Source organism: Sinocyclocheilus grahami, unplaced genomic scaffold (assembly GCF_001515645.1).
Source record: "Sinocyclocheilus grahami isolate Dianchi unplaced genomic scaffold, SAMN03320097.WGS_v1.1 scaffold1361.1, whole genome shotgun sequence".
Classification (NCBI taxonomy): domain Eukaryota; kingdom Metazoa; phylum Chordata; class Actinopteri; order Cypriniformes; family Cyprinidae; genus Sinocyclocheilus; species Sinocyclocheilus grahami.
In genome coordinates this window covers 143,599-164,352 of record NW_015506540.1, presented here as the reverse complement: position 1 = coordinate 164,352, position 20,754 = coordinate 143,599, and the positions used below count along the sequence as shown (strand labels likewise).

The following is a 20,754-nucleotide window of genomic DNA, read 5'->3' as shown; positions in this document are numbered from 1 at the left end:
TGTACAGCTACTGGGTTTTAAAGCAGGTTTGATTTTTTTTTCTTTCTTATCACTCTGTATTCAAATGTGAATGAATGGCTACACATAGATGTGTGCGCACACTGTCAGAAGCAGAACTGTGAGATTACTACCATACTGCTTTTGTGGGGGAGGGTAGTTGTTAATTTTTTTTCCCCATAGGTTTTTAACATTCTAAAAGCTCTTTATTTCAAAGATACTACAAGCTACAAATATATATGTATATTCAGTAGGTTTAATGTATTGTAAGTTGCTTCAGAAGTATTGCAAGTATTACGTACAACAATAAAACAGTGCATTGACATAAAAAAAGGAAATTTACTTTTGGTACTTAAGTACTTTTAAAAGCAAGTACTTCTGTACTTTTACTTAAGTAAAAATCGGTCTATACAACTTTTACTTGTAATGGAGTAATATTTGACCAGCAGAATCTGTACTTTCACTCAAGTAATGGAATTGAGTACTTTGTCCGCCTCTGCTCATTTATCACATTGATTTAAATAGGATAATCTTGTACCGTATTGATATAAAAATATAAAGAGAAAGAAAATATATTATCTTCGTTTTTATTAAAGCTAATAATTGAAATCATAAAAATATATGCTTTTATCTCCATCAAAAACTGGGGGAAAATAAATAACAGCTGATTAAAAAATGGTATCTTTCATTTCAGACCATGCCATTACATGTTTTGGATACTGATGTGTGAATATTGTAATGAATATTCTTCTGATTGTTGTATGGGAGAGAAATGTGAGAATGTTGCTTGATAAGTGGCATCACACTGCGACTGATATACAGATGTTCTTTTATTTCTTATGAGTTACTTTCGGCACCATCAAAAACAGTCTGACCTATAAATATATCACAAATAACTAATAATTATAAAATAGGAAACCAGCAATGCTGATTGCAGATCTGTCTGCATTACAGCCTTCGGTAAAAGTTAAGCCAAAGAAAATTAATAGTTCGCTTGAATATATTTGAAATATACAAAGACAGAAATTCCCAATACATAGCTGAAGGCATACTACAGATGAAGTTGAAGTTCTAGTGTGAAGTGAGATCAGCGTTTCGAGCTTAAGGCTTGATGTATGGATTCAGCAACATAGTCCAGGTTACGGCTGTTGATGGCACTAACATTCAGACACCCATTGGGTAACAAGTAGATGTGTTTCTTCTGAACCAGGAAGTCAACCTGTTGAGCTGATAGAGAACATGAAACTGATTATTGCGCATTTAAATGTATACTGATGTATTGAGCTCCCCTTTATAAATGTTAGCACTGTTATGCTGAACTGCTAGTTCAAAAATATTGAAGAAAGTTGCATTAGGCTATAATAACCATATGCATGTATTATGTAATATGTATCACTCACTGTTGAGTCCAAAACAGCAATAAAGCCCTCCAGGTTTTATTATGTGATCCCACTGCCACGGACCACCCAGAAGCCTCAGTCTCTCACGCAAACGCTCTCGGATTAGCATGCAGCGTTCAGCAATGGCCTTCACACTCTCCTGCCTGAGAAAAACAGCAGACTCATTTGCTGAATAATAAAACAAGTTTTTAATTTCAGGACAGTTCATGCATAAAGAATAGAAACCTTGGGCATGTTTTCATCTCAATCGTAATCACAAGTGGTGATGTTCAGATCGAGATTTTCTTGATTTGCAATAGTTATTTAAGAGGTAATTGATTTCCCATTGCATTTGAACACTAAGCTTGACTGAAATTCTCATGGTCAAGAACAAACTAATCTGTTCTGGCAGCTTTGATGTAAAGAGACTGTGACAATCAGATGTTCTAATACTAAAGTGGAGTTTTTTTAAGGGCTTTGTTTATTCATGGCCACATGCGTGTAAAACGTGTTTGTATACTTAAGCCACACTTACAATGTATGAATGTCTTTGCATTATGTGACAAAATGTCAAACTAAATGGAAGAGAAAATAAAAGAAGCCTAACTGCATGCGTCTACTAAAAATCACCTTCATAGCAGCTTGATAAAAACGATTGCAAAATAGTTATACAATCTGAGAAAAACTCATCATAGCATAATTTGTTTGCATATTTTGCATGTACTATAATTTAATGGCATTCATATGGAAGTTTGTTTCCATCAAGGAATTAAAAAACTAAACTAAACACAATAATAAAAAATAAAGGTAATTGCAACTTTGTGTCTCATAATTTGTACTTTTTCTGACAATTTTTGAGAGAGTTTATATATCCCAATGAATTTTTTTTTCTGTGTTATATATATATATATATATATCACATTTCTGTGTTTTTCCCCCTTGAAACTGTGAGAAAAAAGTCTGAATTGAGAGATAATGTTTGCATTCACCTTTTTATTTTTTTTTAATCCCATGGTGGAAACAAGTTTTCATTACATTCATGCATATTAAGCATCCAAATACTTTGTGAGGTCACAATAAATTAGGAATCAATCAATCAATCACTATTAAAAGGTTTATGACAATACAAAATGCTTTGGAAAATTACATTTGAATTTATGCATTTAGTAGACCATTTCATCCAAAACTTATATACAGAAACAAACAATTTCACTGAATCACTGATGAACTGTCTTTAACTGAAAAATTTGTGTTTACTATTGTCATTTTGCATTATTGACACACTATTTTCCTAATTAATGCTGTTCAGTTGCTTTGACACAATCTGTATTGTTAAAAGCGCTATATAAATAAAGGTGACTTGACATTTTGTCACAGAGTTAAACAACTAGACTAGGAAACCAAAATCATAGTATAAAATGATAAAAAAAGCTAGCAATCTCAAGTTACTTCTGAGAAAACGTACTCGGTTACAAATGTAACCCCGGTTCCCTGAGATACGGGAACGAGTACTGCGTCTGCTAAGATGCTATGGGAAAACTCCTTGTTCTCTGATGACTGAAGCTTTTTCAATAACGCAGTGTAACTGCATGGCCATTGGTTCATACAGTAAATTAAAAAAACGAACCAATGACTCGGCAGTGGAGCTGCATGTCGATGAAGCCCGCCAGAGCCTGCCAATCTGCGCGGGGCCATCTGGCTTTATAAGCGGGCATGTCGCCATAGGATTCTCAGGTTACTTCGACTGAAGCAACGACTGAGTCATGCAGCTGCATAGCATGGCTAAGTACGCAGTACTCGTTCCCGTTTCTCAGGGAACCAAGGTAACGTTTGTAACCAAGTACGTTCCCTATCGATACTTCACTCGTACTGCATCTGCTAAGACGCTATGGGGAACCAGTACAATCCTGCCGTTCTATGCTTAGAGGAAAGACTCATACTTGCCTTAAGCACCACAAAGGCCCCAGAGGGACAAGTAATTGTGCAGGGAAGCCCTGCAGGAGGCAATAGGGTTCAACTAGTAGAGGTCAGCCCAGCCATAAGTAAGCGTTCTAGGAAGAAAAACCTACAGCCTCGGCACTCTGTGAGGGCCAAGAGCGCAGGTAGGCAAGCCTAAGACTGGTTTTTGCCCTGAGGCAAGACTGAGCCCATTAAGCAGAAAGGACCCGGGCCTGTAAGGTCGGGATGTCCAGATTATAGAACCTGGCAAATGTGGAAGGTGAGGCCTAGCCGACCGCCGCACAGATTTCTACAATGGACACACCGCTAGACCAAGCCCAAGATGAGGCAATGCCTCTAGTCGAATGGGCTCTTACTCCCATGGGGCAGTGTAGGCCCAAAGAGGAGTAAGCTAGTGCAGAATGCGGATTCCCATCTGTCTCAGAGTGGAGCACTTCGTAAAAGTGCGAGGAGCTAGGGACAGTCCGAATAGAAGGACCATGTATTGATATGCCACTCCCTCGAAGGCGAATCTCAAGAATCGTCTGTGATGGGGGGCTATCTGGATGTGAAAGTATGCGTCTTTCAGATCCAGAGAAAAGAACCAGTCCCCTGGGCACACTTGCGAGAGGATCTGTTTCAAAGTAATCATCCTGAATGGCCATTTCATAAGGGCACGGTTCAGGCATCTGAGATTGAGGATGGGTCGAAGACTGCCACCGTTTTTGGGGACGAGGAAGTAAAGCCTGACTCGCTCTGACCTGGGGGAACCATTTCTATGGCTCCTTTCACCAGTAAATTCATCACTGCTGCCGAGCCATTGGTTTGTTTTTTAATTTACTGCACGAACCAATGGCTGTGCAGTTACAATGCGTTATTGAAAAAGCTCCAGTCATCGGAGAAAAAAGAGTTTTCCCATAGCGTCTTAGCAGATGCAGTACGAGTGAAGTATCGATAGGGAACCTCATTTGTTTTCACATGCCACTGGGTTTGATACTTTTATGTACTGTTATTCATGCACACCAAGTGTGACTTAAGCATCCAAATACTTTGTGAGGTCACTACTGTATATATTAGGTAATTAGTTTAAATGAATAAATAAAAATCTCAATTAAAAGCTTTATGACAATACACAATGCTGTAAATAAATAGAGGAACATAAGCAATTTCAAAGCCAACAATACAGGTGCATCTCAATAAATTAGAATGTCGTGGAAAAGTTCATTTATTTCAGTAATACAACTCAAATTGTGAAAATCGTGTATTAAATAAATTCAATGCACACAGACTGAAGTAGTTTAAGTCTTTGGTTATTTTAATTTCACAAAAACTTTCCACGACATTCTAATTTATTGAGATGCACCTGTATGCATACAGTGGCTATAGAAAAGAATCACCCCCCTTTAAAATAATCACATTTTGTTACAGCCAAACAAATTTTAACAGCCAAGTGAAAGATAACACCAACATATTATAATAATAATAATAATAAAAAAAACAGACTCACCGAGTGTGAAAAAGGATCACCCCCTCCTAAAAATGACTTGTAAACTCAATGAGGTGTAGTGTTGGGTCGTTCTTGAACGATTTGTTCATTTTGAACGAATCTTTAATACGTCACTGCACCCGTTTACCAAGACATTTTGGAGCACTTCATGCTTCCTTCTGCTGACCAGCTTTTTGAAGATGCTGATTTCATTTTCCAGCAGGATTTGGCACCTGCCCACACTGCCAAAAGCACCAAAAGTTGGTTAAATGACCATGGTGTTGGTGTGCTTGATTGGCCAGCAAACTCACCAGACCTGAACTCCATAGAGAATCTATGGGGTATTGTCAAGAGGAAGATGAGAGACACCAGACCAACAATGCAGATGACCTGAAGGCCGCTATCAAAGCAACCTGGGCTTCCATACCACCTCAGCAGTGCCACAAACTGATCACCTCCATGCCACGCTGAATTGAGGCAGTAATTAAAGCAAAATGAGCCCCTACCAAGTATTGAGTACATGTACAGTAAATTAACATACTTTCCAGAAGGCCAACAATTCACTAAAAATGTTTTTTTTATTGGTCTTATGAAGTATTCTAATTTGTTGAGATAGTGAATTGGTGGGTTTTTGTTAAATGTGAGCCAAAATCATCACAATTAAAAGAACCAAAGACTTAAACTACTTCAGTCTGTGTGCATTGAATTTATTTAATACACGAGTTTCACAATTTGAGTTGAATTACTGAAATAAATGAACTTTTCCACGACATTCTAATTTATTGAGATGCACCTGTATGCATACAGTGGCTATAGAAAAGAATCACCCCCCTTTAAAATAATCACATTTTGTTACAGCCAAACAAATTTTAACAGCCAAGTGAAAGATAACACCAACATATTATAATAATAATAATAATAAAAAAAACAGACTCACCGAGTGTGAAAAAGGATCACCCCCTCCTAAAAATGACTTGTAAACTCAATGAGGTGTAGTGTTGGGTCGTTCTTGAACGATTTGTTCATTTTGAACGAATCTTTAATGTGACTTGGGAAGAACGAGTCGTCTCGGGGAGTGATTCGTTCAGTCGCGCATGCGCAACATCCTATAGGTTCTGTACTGGAATTAGTCAAGTAGTTCACCTGGTTCGAGTCTTCAGGTTTTTCCGAGTCGTTCGTTCATCATGTGACAGCCCCATAAGTGTACCCTATGCAGTCTGAGCCGGAAAGAGAATTGATTAGTTCATCTCTCCAGTCTTCGGGTTTGAGTCGTTCATTCATCACGTGACAGACCCATAAGCCCAAACCCGAAGACTTGTCAGGTAAGAGGTGAGGTGAGCTAATCATAGACTGAAGACCCAGGTAAACAATGAATTAATCTTTTCTGTTTCTTATAGCAGTTTTGTATTGTTTGTAGTGTGATCAACGTTTGCGTAAGTACTAGACATATTAGGGTTCCCCATAGGGAAGTAACACGTAACATTTTAATTATATTTTGCTAAAATGAACGAAATGAATGAAATGACTCGAAAAAAAGATTTGTTCATTTTGCTGAACGAGACTCAAAGGTCCGAGTCGGTAAAATGATCCGAACTTCCCATCACTAATGAGGTGTAGCTAATCCCATTCTCAATAGCACACAAAGCCATTTGACTTTCAACTGTGCTCATTTTGATCAGCTCAGCATGAAAATAACTTTCCTGGAGCATTTCAGTCCTTGGTAGTGCAACTGAAGCAAACAATCAACTGTGGGTGGCAAGGCACTGTCAAAAGATCTCCAGGATAAAGTTGTGGACAGGCACAAGTCAGGAGATGGATACAAAAAAAATGACAAAGGCTTTAACAATGCCTAGAAGCACAGTGCTAATAAGAAGTGGAAGGTATTTGGTACAACACAGATCCTCCCTGGATCAGGACGTCGCTCCAAATTAGATGAAAGAGTCCGGAGGAAACTGGTCAGAGAGGCGACCAAGAGACCTACAGCAACTCTGAAGCAGCTGCAGAAATTTATGACAAAGAGTGGTCATTATGTGCATGTGACAATAATATCACTAATTCTCCACACATGTGGCTTGTATGGGAGGATTGCAAGAAAAAAATCCACTCCTCAAGAAAGGCCACATGCAGTCAGACTGAGCTTTGCCAAAACACACCTTGAAGATCCTGAGGCAGATGAGACTAAAATTTAATTATTTGTCCTCAACACCAAACAATATATCGGGCGGAAATCAAATAAAGCTCACCATCCAAATAACCCCATTCCTATAGTAAAGCATGGAGGTGGTAATATCCTGTTCTGGGGGTGTTTCTCTGCAGCAGGGACTGGAGCACTTCTCAGGATTGAAGGAAAAATTCATGGGGCAAAATACCTTCAAATTCTTGAAGAAAATCTGCTGCCCTCTGCCAGAAAGTTGTCAATGGGAAGAAGAGAGACAACATATCCCAACAGACTAAAGGCTGTAATTAAATCAAAAGGTGGTTCAACAAAATACCGACACAAGGGGGTGATCCTTTTTCCAACTCAGTGATTTTGTTATTATTTTATTTTTTTTCTGAAATATTGGTGTTATATCTTTCACTTGGATGTTATAAGTTGCATTGAGTAAATGCAGCTGGATAAAACAAAAAGTGTGCCCATCTTCATTTCAGGCTGCAAAGCAACAAAATGTGATTATTTTAAAGAGTGGCGATTCTTTACCCACTGTAGTGTACAATGCCAGGCTTATTAGAATGCTGGACTAGCAACAAACTAGAGCAGAGGTGAATGAAGGGATTAAGTCTTACCAGTCAGCTAGATGGGCAGGATTACTTAATACGGTGGCAACCACCCTGGCCCCTTCCATCGGTGGGCAGGACCAAAGCGTCTGAACAAGTTTCTCAGCTTGAGATTGTACAGCCAGCAGGTTCTGCTTTAAAACGCAGAGAAGATGCCCCACTCTCTCGCCTGTCAACGTGAATATCCAATATAATTCTAGTAGCCCAAGATTATTTACTCATGAGTAAATCACATTTAGACATGTTTTTGGAGTAATATCTAAACTATAGTTCAGTTACAAATGGTTACAAAACGCACCATAAAGGCCAAAGTTGTGAGAAAAAGATTGAGCACAGAGAAGTTCAAGCCCCAAAGACACGCAGTGACGAACAGGCCAGGCATCTTGTTCAAGAGAACCACTGCACAAGCCTTGGGCAGACATCAAGAAGAATGCAAATAACTGGCGCTTCTAATCAAGAGAAAGAGACAGAATGGGATTGAGAGACTGACTTTTGCTTAACAGGTGCTTCATTCAAGGAACCATTATATATCAAACACTACTCACCCACTCTGTGGATATTAGTGATAAAAGCTTGAACTATGCTATATATAAACTAATCACGATGAGATCAAAACCATTAATGGTCAGTCTAGTATTAGGGTTTCAACAGGACTAAAAGCGCACCAGGGTAATAGGCAAATTTGATTTTATTCTCCTTTAAACCATTAGGTGGCACAAAAACTTGCAACACTTTCCTAAACATCCACGTTTCATATTGCATCTGTAAATTTGGCTGATCTTTGATGGGATTGTGGGCAGCAATGCAAAGTTGATTCTGCACTAATTAGATCTAATATTTAATTTTTTAATGTTATAGATTTATGTAGCTAATGAGAATCAAATTATCTAATATTTTTTTATTTTGAATATATATATATATAAGCATCCTTAAAGGTACAATAATGAACATGATAATAAATAGATGGACGATTTTTTCCATTTGTCAACATGAAATGGTTAAATTAAGATGGTTAATACAATTTATTAAGTTTGGTGTCCACCTTAAAGGTAATCACAATATTTATAATGGAGCCATTATATTTAAAAATGATACATTCATCATATCATATAATAAAATATTTGTTGTTTTTCTGCAGTCATGCACTATGCAAGCAGTGAAAAGCACATCTTCCTTAAGGTGTGCCTTTAGTGCTGTTGTACCCTATACATCTGATAGCGTTTATTAACCATAACTATTTGTTTACTTGTTTTATCAAGAGTGCATAGAGACGATGAATTATGGATAGGAAAATGTGAAAGAAAGTGTTTAAAAACTTCAGAAAGTCTCTCATCCTCATGGTGAGGTGTTTAGTGAAGCTGAAGTAAATTTGATCTTACCCTGAAAGGTCTAACTAGCCTTACACACCTGATAATGAATGCTATAAATTATTGAACTCTCTCACTCTACCCAATCGGGAAAGAGTTTCTAATCTTGATTTCGTGTTTTATTGTGAAACCGTACCACCATGACCTCAGCCACACGTTTCCAGTCCTCCTGAGAAAGTTCAGCACCGGTGGGACGGTGGCCTGAAGCAAACAGGACCACCACACATTGTTCCGGAGCGTTCTCCAAGTCATACAGCATGTTTTCCACACACACTCCATTGGATTCTGCATCCCAGTACCGGTAATATTGCACATCTTCAATTCCTGCTGCCTTAAAGGTGCCTGCCAGTGAGTCTTCAAGAAATGATAGAGAAATGAATACATGTGCTACAACTGCATATTCAAAACTCAAATATTTGTAGGGTTCATCTTTAGGTTTGTTCTAAAACTACTGGGTAGTGTTACACCAGCCATTCGCAAGTTATTGGAATAATATGACATTTCTCAATTTTATTTGACATGCACAAGCACAACACAGACCAACGCACACAAAGGCACATTATTTAGGTTAGGTTTGTCTAACAAAGTAATTTATACACTTAATGTTCTCTCACTTGGAATTTAAGCCTAAACGTGTAAACATCAACATATGTCATATGTCTAAGGAAGTCTGCCAGGCAAAACAAGCTTATGCAATTCAGTCAATCTGCTATTTTTTTATTGCAGACATTACTCCTGGTATTTAGTTTATATGTAGATTTAAGTTTAATCTTTTAATGGTCAAGTTTTGTAGATGCAACTCAAAAATATTTAGAAGTGAGTAAGGTGTAACTTAATGCCCCTTTATGTCAAAGTTAGTGCGACTGACCCTTGAACATTCTATATAATAGAACAAACTCTGCATTGCATGTGTACATTTTGTACCCACCATCACAGGGAGAGGAGAGCAAGATGGGTCCACTCCAGGAAGAGCTTGAACAGTAGCAGGATCTCAGTAACTCAGCACCCAAACGCACTGCTCCAGTACATCCAACTGTTTGGATGCCGAACACCTACCACATTTCCAAACAAATTTAATCTGAGTGGGTGATTTGGAAACTAAATCTAATCCACAAAACAAGTACTTCCAAACTCCTTTTTGTCTTATTCGCCCCCTCAGCAAGGCTCAAATAGCCTTTAATTAATGCCAAACCAGAAGTATGTTGATACTATAGAAGATACAAAAATACAAAAATCATTGATTTGACAAAAGTGGACATTTTTAATATTATTATTCCTGATTCACATTAAATGAAAACAACCAAAACAAATTAATAATGTGTACAGGGATGTCAAGAATTTTAGGAGTTCTTGGTCCATTGGTGCAAGATACTGCAAGAGACCATTTGCGCAGATCACTTTTTTTTGTGTTTAAAAAAAAAAGCGGGTCTACAGATATTTTTAAAAAGTTGAAATATCTATTTCAGTCATAAAATGCTAGATGGCAGGTCCTTTACATGCAATCTGCTAGCAACTACATAATTTACTACATGGCACAAGCTGACCGGCCAATGAGATTGCTTGCTTAGTATTTAATTAGTCTGGTTCAGCGTTCGCTGTAAGCTGTTCCTGCAGTGCAGTTCCTCTGAAACCCTCCACCTCCCCCATCTCCACCTGTCTAGAACTGCTACAGAATTTATGCTCACAGCAATATGTCTGGGTGTCTGTTGGCAGTAAGAAGTCCATATTTGCTCTGCAGCAGCGTGCATTTGGTGTATTTGGTCTTCTAATTGGCAAATAGTAAATACACTAACAGTCATATAAATTAATATGCTAAAACTATTCGAGAGTTTTCATGACTTGAACTACTTTTAACTTGGAGCGCAGCATTTTTTAGAAAACCGTGTCGTGTGAGACAGCACAATTGTGAAATGTTGGAAAAACAACTGAACAACATTGTAAAATAGAAAACATGGAAAAAGCAGTGCTGTAAATACAAAAACATTGTGTGTGAAATGCGTACATGTAAATTATACATTTTAATAATCAAAGATAACATTTTTTGGAAGTTGCATTCAAAATTAAGTCGACTCAAACATAAGTTTGTGGACACATGTGCCCTGCCTTTGCACTGGGCATGATGCCCAATCCTGACTGTGCATGAAAAACAGGCTCACCATAATAAGACACCTGAGCTTGTTTGTCTGTCACAAGTTTTGACCGTTCTGGGGGACTTTTTTCTGGAGAAACTTTTTCTGAGAAAGACCAAATGTCAAATTTATGTATAAAAGAAACCAAAGGTCACAATTTCTGTTTTATAGGTTTAACAACCTTAAGCACCCCCTGGGGTACGCATGAGCCCTGGTAGGAAATCATTGCTCTGCATTCCTCGTTTAAATCATGTGGATTTGCTTGTTCCATCTGGTCAAAAAGCTTAAAGGGGTAGTTCACCCAAAAATGAAAATGTAATGTTTATCTGCTTACCCCCAGGGCATTCAAGATGTAGGTGACTTTGTTTCTTTAGTAGAACACAAATGGTAAAATATGATATAAATACTGTTCGGTTTCTCGCACAAACCGATCGTTTCGTGTCTTAGGACATCAATGTGTTGTCACGAGCCGCAGGGTTTAATTTGGATTTGTCTGTGCATGTTTTTTTTTTACTCTCATAGATTTTGTTATCATTGCCATGCATTATACGACTGATAGACTGCAACGGCTGGAGTTAAAAATCATCATTTGTGTTCTACTGAAGAAACAAAGTCACCTACATTTTGGATGCCCTGGGGGTAAGCAGATAAACATCAAATTTTCATTTTTGGGTGAACTATCCCTTTAAGGTTTAAGGAAATTGGTTAAGGTTGCTTAAGGTTGAAAACTGGGCATTGTGTCAGGCCTATAATTGTCTTAACCTGAATATTAACTAACCAGTCTATTAATAGTAAAGTGATCAGTGGAGGTTAGTTTCCATTCAGCACAAATATTTCTATTGTTTGACATGGGTGACTAATCCATTTGCGTCACATCATCTCTGTAGTTCAATAATCAAAAGCTATATGCGGTTTACAGCTTGCACTGACATTTCCAGATAGCGGTAAAGGCAACCGGCTTTACACCATCTACAAACAAACTACACAGTGGGTATGTACCAAGCCTCCTGCACGCTATCAGTGTATTCAGCTTGCGAGTCACTGTTGATCACAGTCGAGACTGGGGATTAACGTGAGCTTTCAACAATTGTGGGAATATATTTTATAGAAAGATAAATAATTAAAAAGATGTTACCCTGCTTTCCACAATGGCAGGGCTATCTTTGCCCAATGCAAGTTGAGTTGCCCTTCTGGTGAATTCTGGGATCCCAAGGATGTGTGTGTACTCTGGGGTTAGAGTCGGGTCTGTGGAAATTTGCTGCTTGATTTTTCGTACAGGAGGAAGCCATGTGGTGTGCCCATGCTCTCCAACATACTCTATAGAAAGATAGAAACGTACATTTGATTGTAAACGGGCAGAGTTGTGTGTGCATTAAGCCCCGTTCACACTGCCAGCGACTTTTTCCGCTGTATATCGCTAGACTCTGTGCTGTGAAGACGCTTGTGGGCGTTCCTACTGCTGTCGCTGTAATGTTATTGGTAGACTGCAAGTCTGGACATATAAAATGCAATCACAAACTATATATATTGCCTTTAAAATGAAGATATCATTCTAATATGACTAGGAATTAGACTTAAACGAAATAAAAGTACCATTCTGCTGTTGGAGAATGTTGTTATATAAACTACAGCAGTGCCCGTGCATTAAATCATTAACCGGAGCTAAACTGCTCACTGCATCATATAAATAACAACTAACCATCAATGTATGAATCAAACTCTCTTCAACAGCCAACAGTTTCTTTTCTATGCATCATGTTTTTTTATATCCATGTATGTGGTTACAGTAAAATCATAAAAAACAGTGAAATCGCTCAGGAAATCTGTCCTGTTTTCCCTGAACTCGACAGATTCTTCACTCCTATTGGTTGTCGCTCGCGAAATTCGCTGTTCATTTCAAAGTTAAACAATTCTTAACTTTTGTCGCTTGACTCGCATCGCTTGACACGCCCACATACTCGCCAACGGTCACTGTCGTCAGTGTTGCCAATTTTGCAATTTTGTTGCTAAATTTAGCAACTTTTCAGACTACCCTAGCAACTTTTTCCTTCCAAAAGCACCTAGCAACAAATTTAGTAATTTTAAAAATTGATTTGGCAACCTTTAGCAACTTTTGATAAGTGACTCAGACAATAAAAAGGCACACATTTTCCATCCAAATTACGCAAAAAGAGGAAACCACTGATGCCTAGCAGTACACACATCACGAGAATTGAGTTAGCTGCTATTTGCAATTGTTCAATTTAATATAATTGAATAATTTGATAATTGAATAATTGTTTATTTATGATACACTTTGTTAGTAGCTTGTACCTGCGATTGTTGATCAGTTAGTATACTGTAAGAAAAATGGAAAATCTTTCAGGACATCATCCATCATCCATTGTAACCCTGTAACCCGAAAACACAATGCGTAATTTAAAATGCACGTAAAAAAAAAACAAAATTCTTTCATATTAACATAGTAGATTGTGCCTTATTTTGATCCTTCAGAAATCATTCTAATATGCGGATTTGATGCTCAAGAAACATTTCTTATTATCAATGTTGAAAACTGTTGTACTGCTTAATATTTTGAGGTAAGTTTGGGGTACGATTTATTATTATTATTAAAGAAATTAACATTTAAAAAACACATTAAAGGACACGTTAATGAAAAGTGACAGTAAAGACACTTATAATGTTACAAAAGATTCCAATTTCAGTTAAATGCTGTGAACTTTGTTCCTCAATAATCCTGACAAAAAAGTATGACTGTTTACACAAATTTTTCAGCATTGATATATATAAAAATTTAAAATACCAAATTACCACATTAAAATGATTTCTGAATGATCATGTAATACTAAAGACTGGCGTAATTATGCTGAAAATTCAGCTTTGACATCACAAAAATATAATAAAATAAAGAGTTATTTTAAATTATAATAATATTTTACAAATTCAGACTTCGTGAGCATAACTACTTAAACTTTTTGATAAAAAAAAAAAAAAAAACTTATAAATTCCAGACTTTTAACCTGTAGTGTAAATGACTTGTTTAGGGTGAAGTATTCCTTGAGAATAGACCATTTTTTGCAAGAAAAAAAGCACAAAACTAGCAACTCGTGCAGAGTGCGTCATCAATTAGTTTGGTCCATTTTCCTGTATTTCTGACATTTTTATTTACATTTAGCATGTAAACGGCCTTAAGAGTCTAGCACGAGCTAAAATTACATTTTGATTTCATAAGTTTCTTGTATGTGAAGATCATTATTAGAGGCAGTGGGTATTCTGTGTCCAGTGTGGGCCAGAGGCAGTACACCACTCACCCCTCCCTGCGAGATTCACTTTATCAGGGTGCGCGTCTCGCTTGAAATCTTCCAGAAGCTTCATCTGGGACGCCATGAACACGGCGCCATCAAACGCCGAGCGAGCAGACATCTTCTTTCCTCGCCGTAAACACGACTCGTTCAGCAGCTCTAGCACAATGACAACTGCAAGGGTTTGTTTACTTACTGTCTGTTGCTTAGATGCGTGACTGTTTCCTAGCAACGGCTCACATCAACTCTGCCATACCCTCTCCATGCTAGAAATCAAACTTAGAAATTAAAATACATTTTATAATTAACATTATGCCAAAAGTGGGATTCACAAATATTTTACCAATAGAATATACTTTATTTCTTGTTTACATTGTGTACAATTAGGTATGCATCTCATTCTGCAGATAAGGAAAAGTACGTAAGATAAAATTGTGCCATTATTTACACTGTGAGAGTGATATTTTATTAGTCATTTTATTATTAGCATTAAAACACTTGCAGTTAATACAGTTCTTCAACGTTGACACGGTGATGTTTTAGCATCAAATACTGACAGGGTGCACAATCATTGTCCCACAGGACCCATTATGGTTCAGATGGTCAAAATAAGCTCATTGCTGGCATTTAATCATCCTCATCCTCATCCTCCTCCTCCTCCCCCTCTGTCATTTCAATGGGATTCACTGCACACACACAAAAAATGAATTTTTAGAAATGGCATGGTTGAGCACCATTTAGAATTAAAACTTTGTTTGTTTTCACAGTATTAATGTATGCAATCAATCGGGAAACTACTGCTTGGCTGTGTAACCATGTTGAAACTTTTGAACTGCAGTTCGCTAAAATCTTCCTGTCACTGCAATTCAAATGTCCAGTCAGCACTTGTGAATTAACAAGGAGCTGGGGTTTGCCCAACCCTGAAAAGCATAAAACAGAATACAAGTATTCCAATGCAAGCTCTTACATGTTATATGCTGAGCAGAGATGAACACAGGTCCTTTACCCGAGCACAGTTTAAAGGTGACAGGGGGAATTAGCTCCAAACCAGGAAAACTGATCTGCAACAACATAAATATCCACTCATTCAGTGTGTGTGTGTGTGTGTATATATATATATACACACACACACATATATACACGCATACATATATAAAGAGAGAGAGAGTTAACAGTTTCTGGAGTCTTTCAATCAATCAAACTATCAGTCACAATAATAATAATTCACCATTGGCATACAGTGGCGGAGGGTGGCAACGGGCAATGGTTTGGAAGCTCCGACACCGTCACAGACAGCCACGATATGCATCTCGTCTCCTGCCTCCTCACTAAGACATATCTATGACAATAGAAATGTAGTCATTTCAGTGTGATGATGCAACTGTTGAAGACTATGGACGTGAGTGTAGGTTATCAGGCTCCCTCATACACTTTTTAATAGATAAAATGTAAACATTAAAGTAATTTACTCACATGTACCGAAATGTAAATGACCCATAAACACAAATGGTGAACTTCACAAATATCCGGGACAGTCTTTTATAATGAAAGTGAATGTGGACTACAAAATTATATATATATTAAGCTTCATAAACTGCTATAAAGAACTTCAGACTCTGATGCATTACGGTTTTTAATAACTTCTGCAAATCAAGTCATGAATAAATAGGCTAAATGAATTAATGTATGCATGAAGAAACAAATCCCAGCAAATCAGTGACAAACATGGCTGCCTTCGCATGTTGATGAGCAATGTTCGAATCCTGAATGAAAAGAATTGACTGAGAAGATTGATTCAATGAATCGAATGATGCGATGCTTGTTCACAAATCCAGTACTCGAGTTCTAATCATTAAATCAACGATCCAGTCACAACTATTAAGAGCTAACTGGAAAGACAGCTGAATATCACACATCATCATACAAGTTTCATAAATGCTTATGAAGTAGCTCCAGGCCCTGACACTTTTTTTTTTTTTAACCTGCTTTGGCAAATTATTTCAAGAGTTTTGCCCGTCGATGAAAGATTAATTATAAACAAAAATAAAATCCAATTAAATAAATACGACAAAAACGGCTGCCTTTGCATGCTGATGAGCTACATTCGATTCATGAATGAAAAGAATCGACTCAATGAATGAGTCAATTGAATCGGAATGATGAATCGAATGATGCGATGCTTCGTTCACTAAACTCGAGTCGTTCACGGTACTCGAGATCAAACCATTAAATCACCGATCCGGTCACAACGATTAACAGCGCACTGGAGGAAAAACTGAACAACAAACGCCACGAAAGAAAAAGAAAAAAAGTCACAAGTGTTTGTAACGACATGAAGGTGAGTAAATGTTGGGAGTTTCCATGCTGGGGTGGGTTTGAGGCTAATAAATACGACAAAAACGGCTGCCTTTGCATGCTGATGAGCTACATTCGATTCATGAATGAAAAGAATCGACTCAATGAATGAGTCAATTGAATCGGAATGATGAATCGAATGATGCGATGCTTCGTTCACTAAACTCGAGTCGTTCACGGTACTCGAGATCAAACCATTAAATCACCGATCCGGTCACAACGATTAACAGCGCACTGGAGGAAAAACTGAACAACAAACGCCACGAAAGAAAAAGAAAAAAAAGTCACAAGTGTTTGTAACGACATGAAGGTGAGTAAATGTTGGGAGTTTCCAGGCTGGGGTGGGTTGAGGCTCAAACCTAGGTTACCGTTTTGATGAAAAACTGGTTCTCCAGAAGGTCATTTTCAGCTTTAAAGACAGCCGTGGTCTCAGAACCACTGAGTACACAACCTTTCAGGAAAGAAAGAGCAAGTAAAAGCAGGCAAAACCATTTAGGCAACTGAAAAGGCTCGTTGTACAGGACAGAAGTGCTCTTACCCCAGTGAACACTTGCTCTGTCAGACACAGATGATGAGCTGGATAATTCAGACAGACTGATTGAAGCTACAGAGTCATTTTCAATCAAGCAGCTTGTCATTTCAGCCAGCACAAACGCTGTTCAGCTCAAACGGCTTGAGAAGAGAATCTGGGAATCTTTCTGCACCTGTTCTCCGCCTAAACGAGTCAGCTCGGCCTCAATCGTAAATGCTTGTTAACTAAGGGACGTTTAATATTCCTGGTAAAATAATCAAGGGACAGTCAAGATCAGTACCTGCAGCGAGGACTGAACAGCTACAATGATTTACTATAAAAAGCGCTGCTCACATCGACGCACACCTGTAAGCGGCGAGGAAAACACTGCACGCGGATCAGGTAAATTGATGAAGAGCAGGTGTTTTTGGCTGAGCGTGTGACGCGCTTCACCAGACACTAGAGGGCGCAAGAGCACTGCTGGTCAAGTTTGCTGCCCGAGGACAGCTGATTTTTGAAACAGGCTACTTTATTAACTTAGTTTGCGTTCATTTTTACTTCTTTGTTATTAGCGTTATATTTTTATTTATGTATTAAATGTAACGCTTATGCACTCATTTGAGAAAATGGTTAGTTTAAAGCTTTAACATTTTTTGTCAGTTTTAATCAAGTATAAGCATATAAAAAAGCATGCAAATTATAACAGCTAATTACATTTGAGTAATCCGTTTTTCGTAGTAATCTCGCTCTTTTTAATATATTTTTATAAATTTATATATACAGTGGGTACAGAAAGTATTCAGACCCCCTTAAATTTTTCACTCTGTTATATTGCAGCCATTTGCTAAAATAATTTAAGTTAATTTTTTTAAGCATTAATTTACACACAGCACCCCATATTGACAGAAAAACACAGAATTGTTGACATTTTTGCAGATTTATTAAAAAAGAAAAACTGAAATATCACATGGTCCTAAGTATTCAGACCCTTTGCTCAGTATTTAGTAGAAGCACCCTTTTGGTCGAATATTTGGAAGTCATGTAGACTGGCTGCTGAAGGACGAAATATAAATATTCTTCCGCTTTTTACTGCTTTGGTGGAATCCAGAATAAGAGTAGAACATAGATTCTTTCAATTGACAAATAACTTGCTTGAGTTTGAGTTCAAATGGTGTGCAAACGGAGCTTTACTGACACTTTGTGAGGATGGCGAAATAATGTTTAATTGGTGATATATGGTTGTCTTTTTGATTAGGATGTTTTTTTTATTATTTTTTTTAATTATTTTTTTTTATGTATGTGTATATATATGTATACTGTATATACATGTCTCCTGAACACATTGCAATGTGATATGTGTGGGGTATATTTGTTTTTTTGTTTTTAGATGTTTTAATAAAGTGTGTTAAAAGTCAAAAGTCTCTCTCTCTCTCTCTCTCTCTCTCTCTCTCTGTATGGTTTTGACTTCAGTATCTTTAAATCATAATCTTTCAGATCACAGCCGTCTTTTAAATATGTATCGATCTATGGGTCAAAGGGTGTGATTCACGATGTGCGATTATTATAACTCTAAAAATGACCAACTTGTGTTTCAAAAAGAAACTACTGACTTCTGATTCACATGTCAAGCACTGATTGAACAACAGTTTTTATTAATTTGTTATCTTTCTGTCTAAAGCATGCACATGCTTCTTGTTATCTTGACTTTTACAGACTGGCTCACTGTGGCAGTGCAGTGTTTTGTAAACTCTTTTCTCTTTAATTAAAATATAATCCTATGCTTATTGATTGGATAAAATAGAGTAATTGGCAATATAATAATTGCATATTTATTATATTGTATAATGTTATGTTACATTAGAGTACATTATATTTGCTCCTCGCTTTTGATTGGCTGAGTGGCCAAGTTGTTCTTTTATCTTTCTGTTCCTTTTTGTAGACTATGAATCTGAACTCTACTATATTTTGTGTGTAGTATCTGGTAACGTTACATGTATAGATATCGAAGTCATTAAGTTCCTGTGTCATATTCTTGAGTACCCACCGTTTTCCCTGAACATAGAAGTTCCCTGTGATTCACACCGGAACCCCGTTTTGTTTTCTAATCAAAGTATTTTACATTCACTTACTTTTCCCCCCACTTTGCTTTAGCTCATATTTAACTCTCCCTTGCACTACAAATGTTTCTGTCTCTCTGTGTACTTGTAGCTTCTGTTTTTCTTTAATCAAATGATGGCAAATCATCAACGATTGATGTGTTTATCTGTACATGGTTTAACTATGGCTGCATTTACACTACCATGCATTCAGAAGTTTGGTGCCGGTAAGATTTTTTTATGTTTTTGAAATAGGTTTCTTATGCTCACCAAGGCTGCATTTATTTGATAACTGATCTTGTCTGTTTTGTGTTGTTCTCTTTCCCTTTAAACTCACACTACTGCGACTTATACGCAGCTAAATAAAAAAAAGAGCGTTTGCAGGGTATCAGTACAGTTCACTCTCCATCCAGATGCAGGCCATGATGATCCTGTACCTCCACCCTCTGTCTTCTTGAAAAGCCACACAGCATTCCTTAATTGGGCTCAAAACTCGTTTTGGTTAGTACATGTGTGTTTGATATTAAGTATAAATTTAACCATGATCTGAGTTTAGTAAGTAGTTAACAGTGAATTAATTATGGTCGGGCCCCCTCAAGTAAAGTCATGGAAAAATAATGCATTAACAAACCATGAGTTCATCATTAATCCAAACATACCTATATAAAAATATGGCACGTCCAGAAGCGAACACAATTAAACGACAAAAAATACTGTTACAAAGATAATACTGTTAAATAAATAGATATCAATTTATTTGATCCTTGCTGAATAAAAGTGTTTATTTTTATCCTACCACAAACTTTTGAACAGTAGTGTATCTCTGTAGAAAAATGAGTGGATGGACCGTGCCTGTGCTTTCTTCATCAGGTTTTTACATCTGATCTGTGGAACTACTTGTGTATCATTGAAGGGGGGGGAAAAGCCTTCTGACCTTTAGTTAACCTGTGATTTTCACATGTGCCTCACATGTGTTGTTGCCGGGTGAAATTCTTGTACACATTGTTTTGGCAGGTGAGTCCAACTGTTGGCTGAGCTGCTTATCAGATGCCTAACCAATCTGTCCTGCTCTGACATTTTTACTTCTTATTTTTTGAGGAATTCTCCACATTCTCTTTTTAGTACGTCCCAAAAGAGCAAATCCACTCACTCCACACTCATGTTACTCTCGTTATCGCCGGTGCCCCTGTTATCTTGGCATCAGCACCCTGCCCAGACCTGCAGTTTATTTGAGGAACACAGAAACATAAACGGGCACAGCATTATTTAGAATTATGGAGGAAACAGGAATTAAGTTGCTCAGATACTCGTGTGTAATGGACTTGTTTGGGTTGATACTATTTTAAGTCAGTGAAGTGAAATATTTAGGTATTTTGGGTTAAGCCCATACATAGAAAAGATCACATATAAAACCCCCAC

The 20,754-nt window shown here is 37.4% G+C and overlaps 2 protein-coding genes across 3 annotated transcripts; both read right to left on the bottom strand.

The window, feature by feature from the left end:
- Positions 1-861: 861 nt before the first annotated feature.
- got1l1 (glutamic-oxaloacetic transaminase 1 like 1) lies at positions 862-14,498 on the bottom strand. The gene is made up of 8 exons (XM_016255695.1): positions 14,383-14,498; positions 12,207-12,388; positions 9,871-9,994; positions 9,079-9,296; positions 7,874-8,024; positions 7,585-7,744; positions 1,398-1,540; positions 862-1,224 (listed from the first exon to the last, which is right to left on the bottom strand). The coding sequence occupies exons 1-8, from the start codon at positions 14,492-14,494 to the stop codon at positions 1,085-1,087; spliced, it is 1,230 nt and encodes a 409-aa protein (XP_016111181.1). The 5' UTR covers positions 14,495-14,498; the 3' UTR covers positions 862-1,084.
- Positions 14,499-14,755: 257 nt separating this feature from the next.
- Positions 14,756-17,642, bottom strand: LOC107569577 (nucleoplasmin ATPase-like). 2 transcript variants are annotated; one of them, XM_016255694.1, is made up of 6 exons: positions 17,606-17,642; positions 17,267-17,504; positions 17,097-17,179; positions 15,602-15,712; positions 15,341-15,434; positions 14,756-15,059 (listed from the first exon to the last, which is right to left on the bottom strand). In XM_016255694.1, the coding sequence occupies exons 2-6, from the start codon at positions 17,364-17,366 to the stop codon at positions 15,001-15,003; spliced, it is 447 nt and encodes a 148-aa protein (XP_016111180.1). In that variant the 5' UTR covers positions 17,367-17,504; positions 17,606-17,642; the 3' UTR covers positions 14,756-15,000. The 2 variants fall into 2 exon arrangements, with proteins under 2 accessions (XP_016111180.1, XP_016111179.1); XM_016255693.1 differs by having other exon boundaries at positions 17,594-17,632.
- Positions 17,643-20,754: the final 3,112 nt, after the last annotated feature.

Excerpts from the sequence above, each read along its gene's own strand:
- got1l1 (XM_016255695.1), bottom strand. The coding sequence starts at position 14,494 with ATGTCTGCTCGCTCGGCGTTTGATGGCGCCGTGTTCATGGCGTCCCAG. Across the intron at positions 9,995-12,206 it reads CTGCCATTGTGGAAAGCAGG|GTGTTCGGCATCCAAACAGT; the intron begins GTAACATCTTTT and ends GAAATGTGGTAG. Across the intron at positions 1,541-7,584 it reads CCTGCCCATCTAGCTGACTG|GCAGGAGAGTGTGAAGGCCA; the intron begins GTAAGACTTAAT and ends TGTTTTTCTCAG.
- LOC107569577 (XM_016255694.1), bottom strand. The coding sequence starts at position 17,366 with ATGACAAGCTGCTTGATTGAAAATGACTCTGTAGCTTCAATCAGTCTG. Across the intron at positions 15,713-17,096 it reads ACCAGTTTTTCATCAAAACG|ATATGTCTTAGTGAGGAGGC; the intron begins GTAACCTAGGTT and ends CTATTGTCATAG. Across the intron at positions 15,435-15,601 it reads TCCGCCACTGTATGCCAATG|ATCAGTTTTCCTGGTTTGGA; the intron begins GTGAATTATTAT and ends ATGTTGTTGCAG.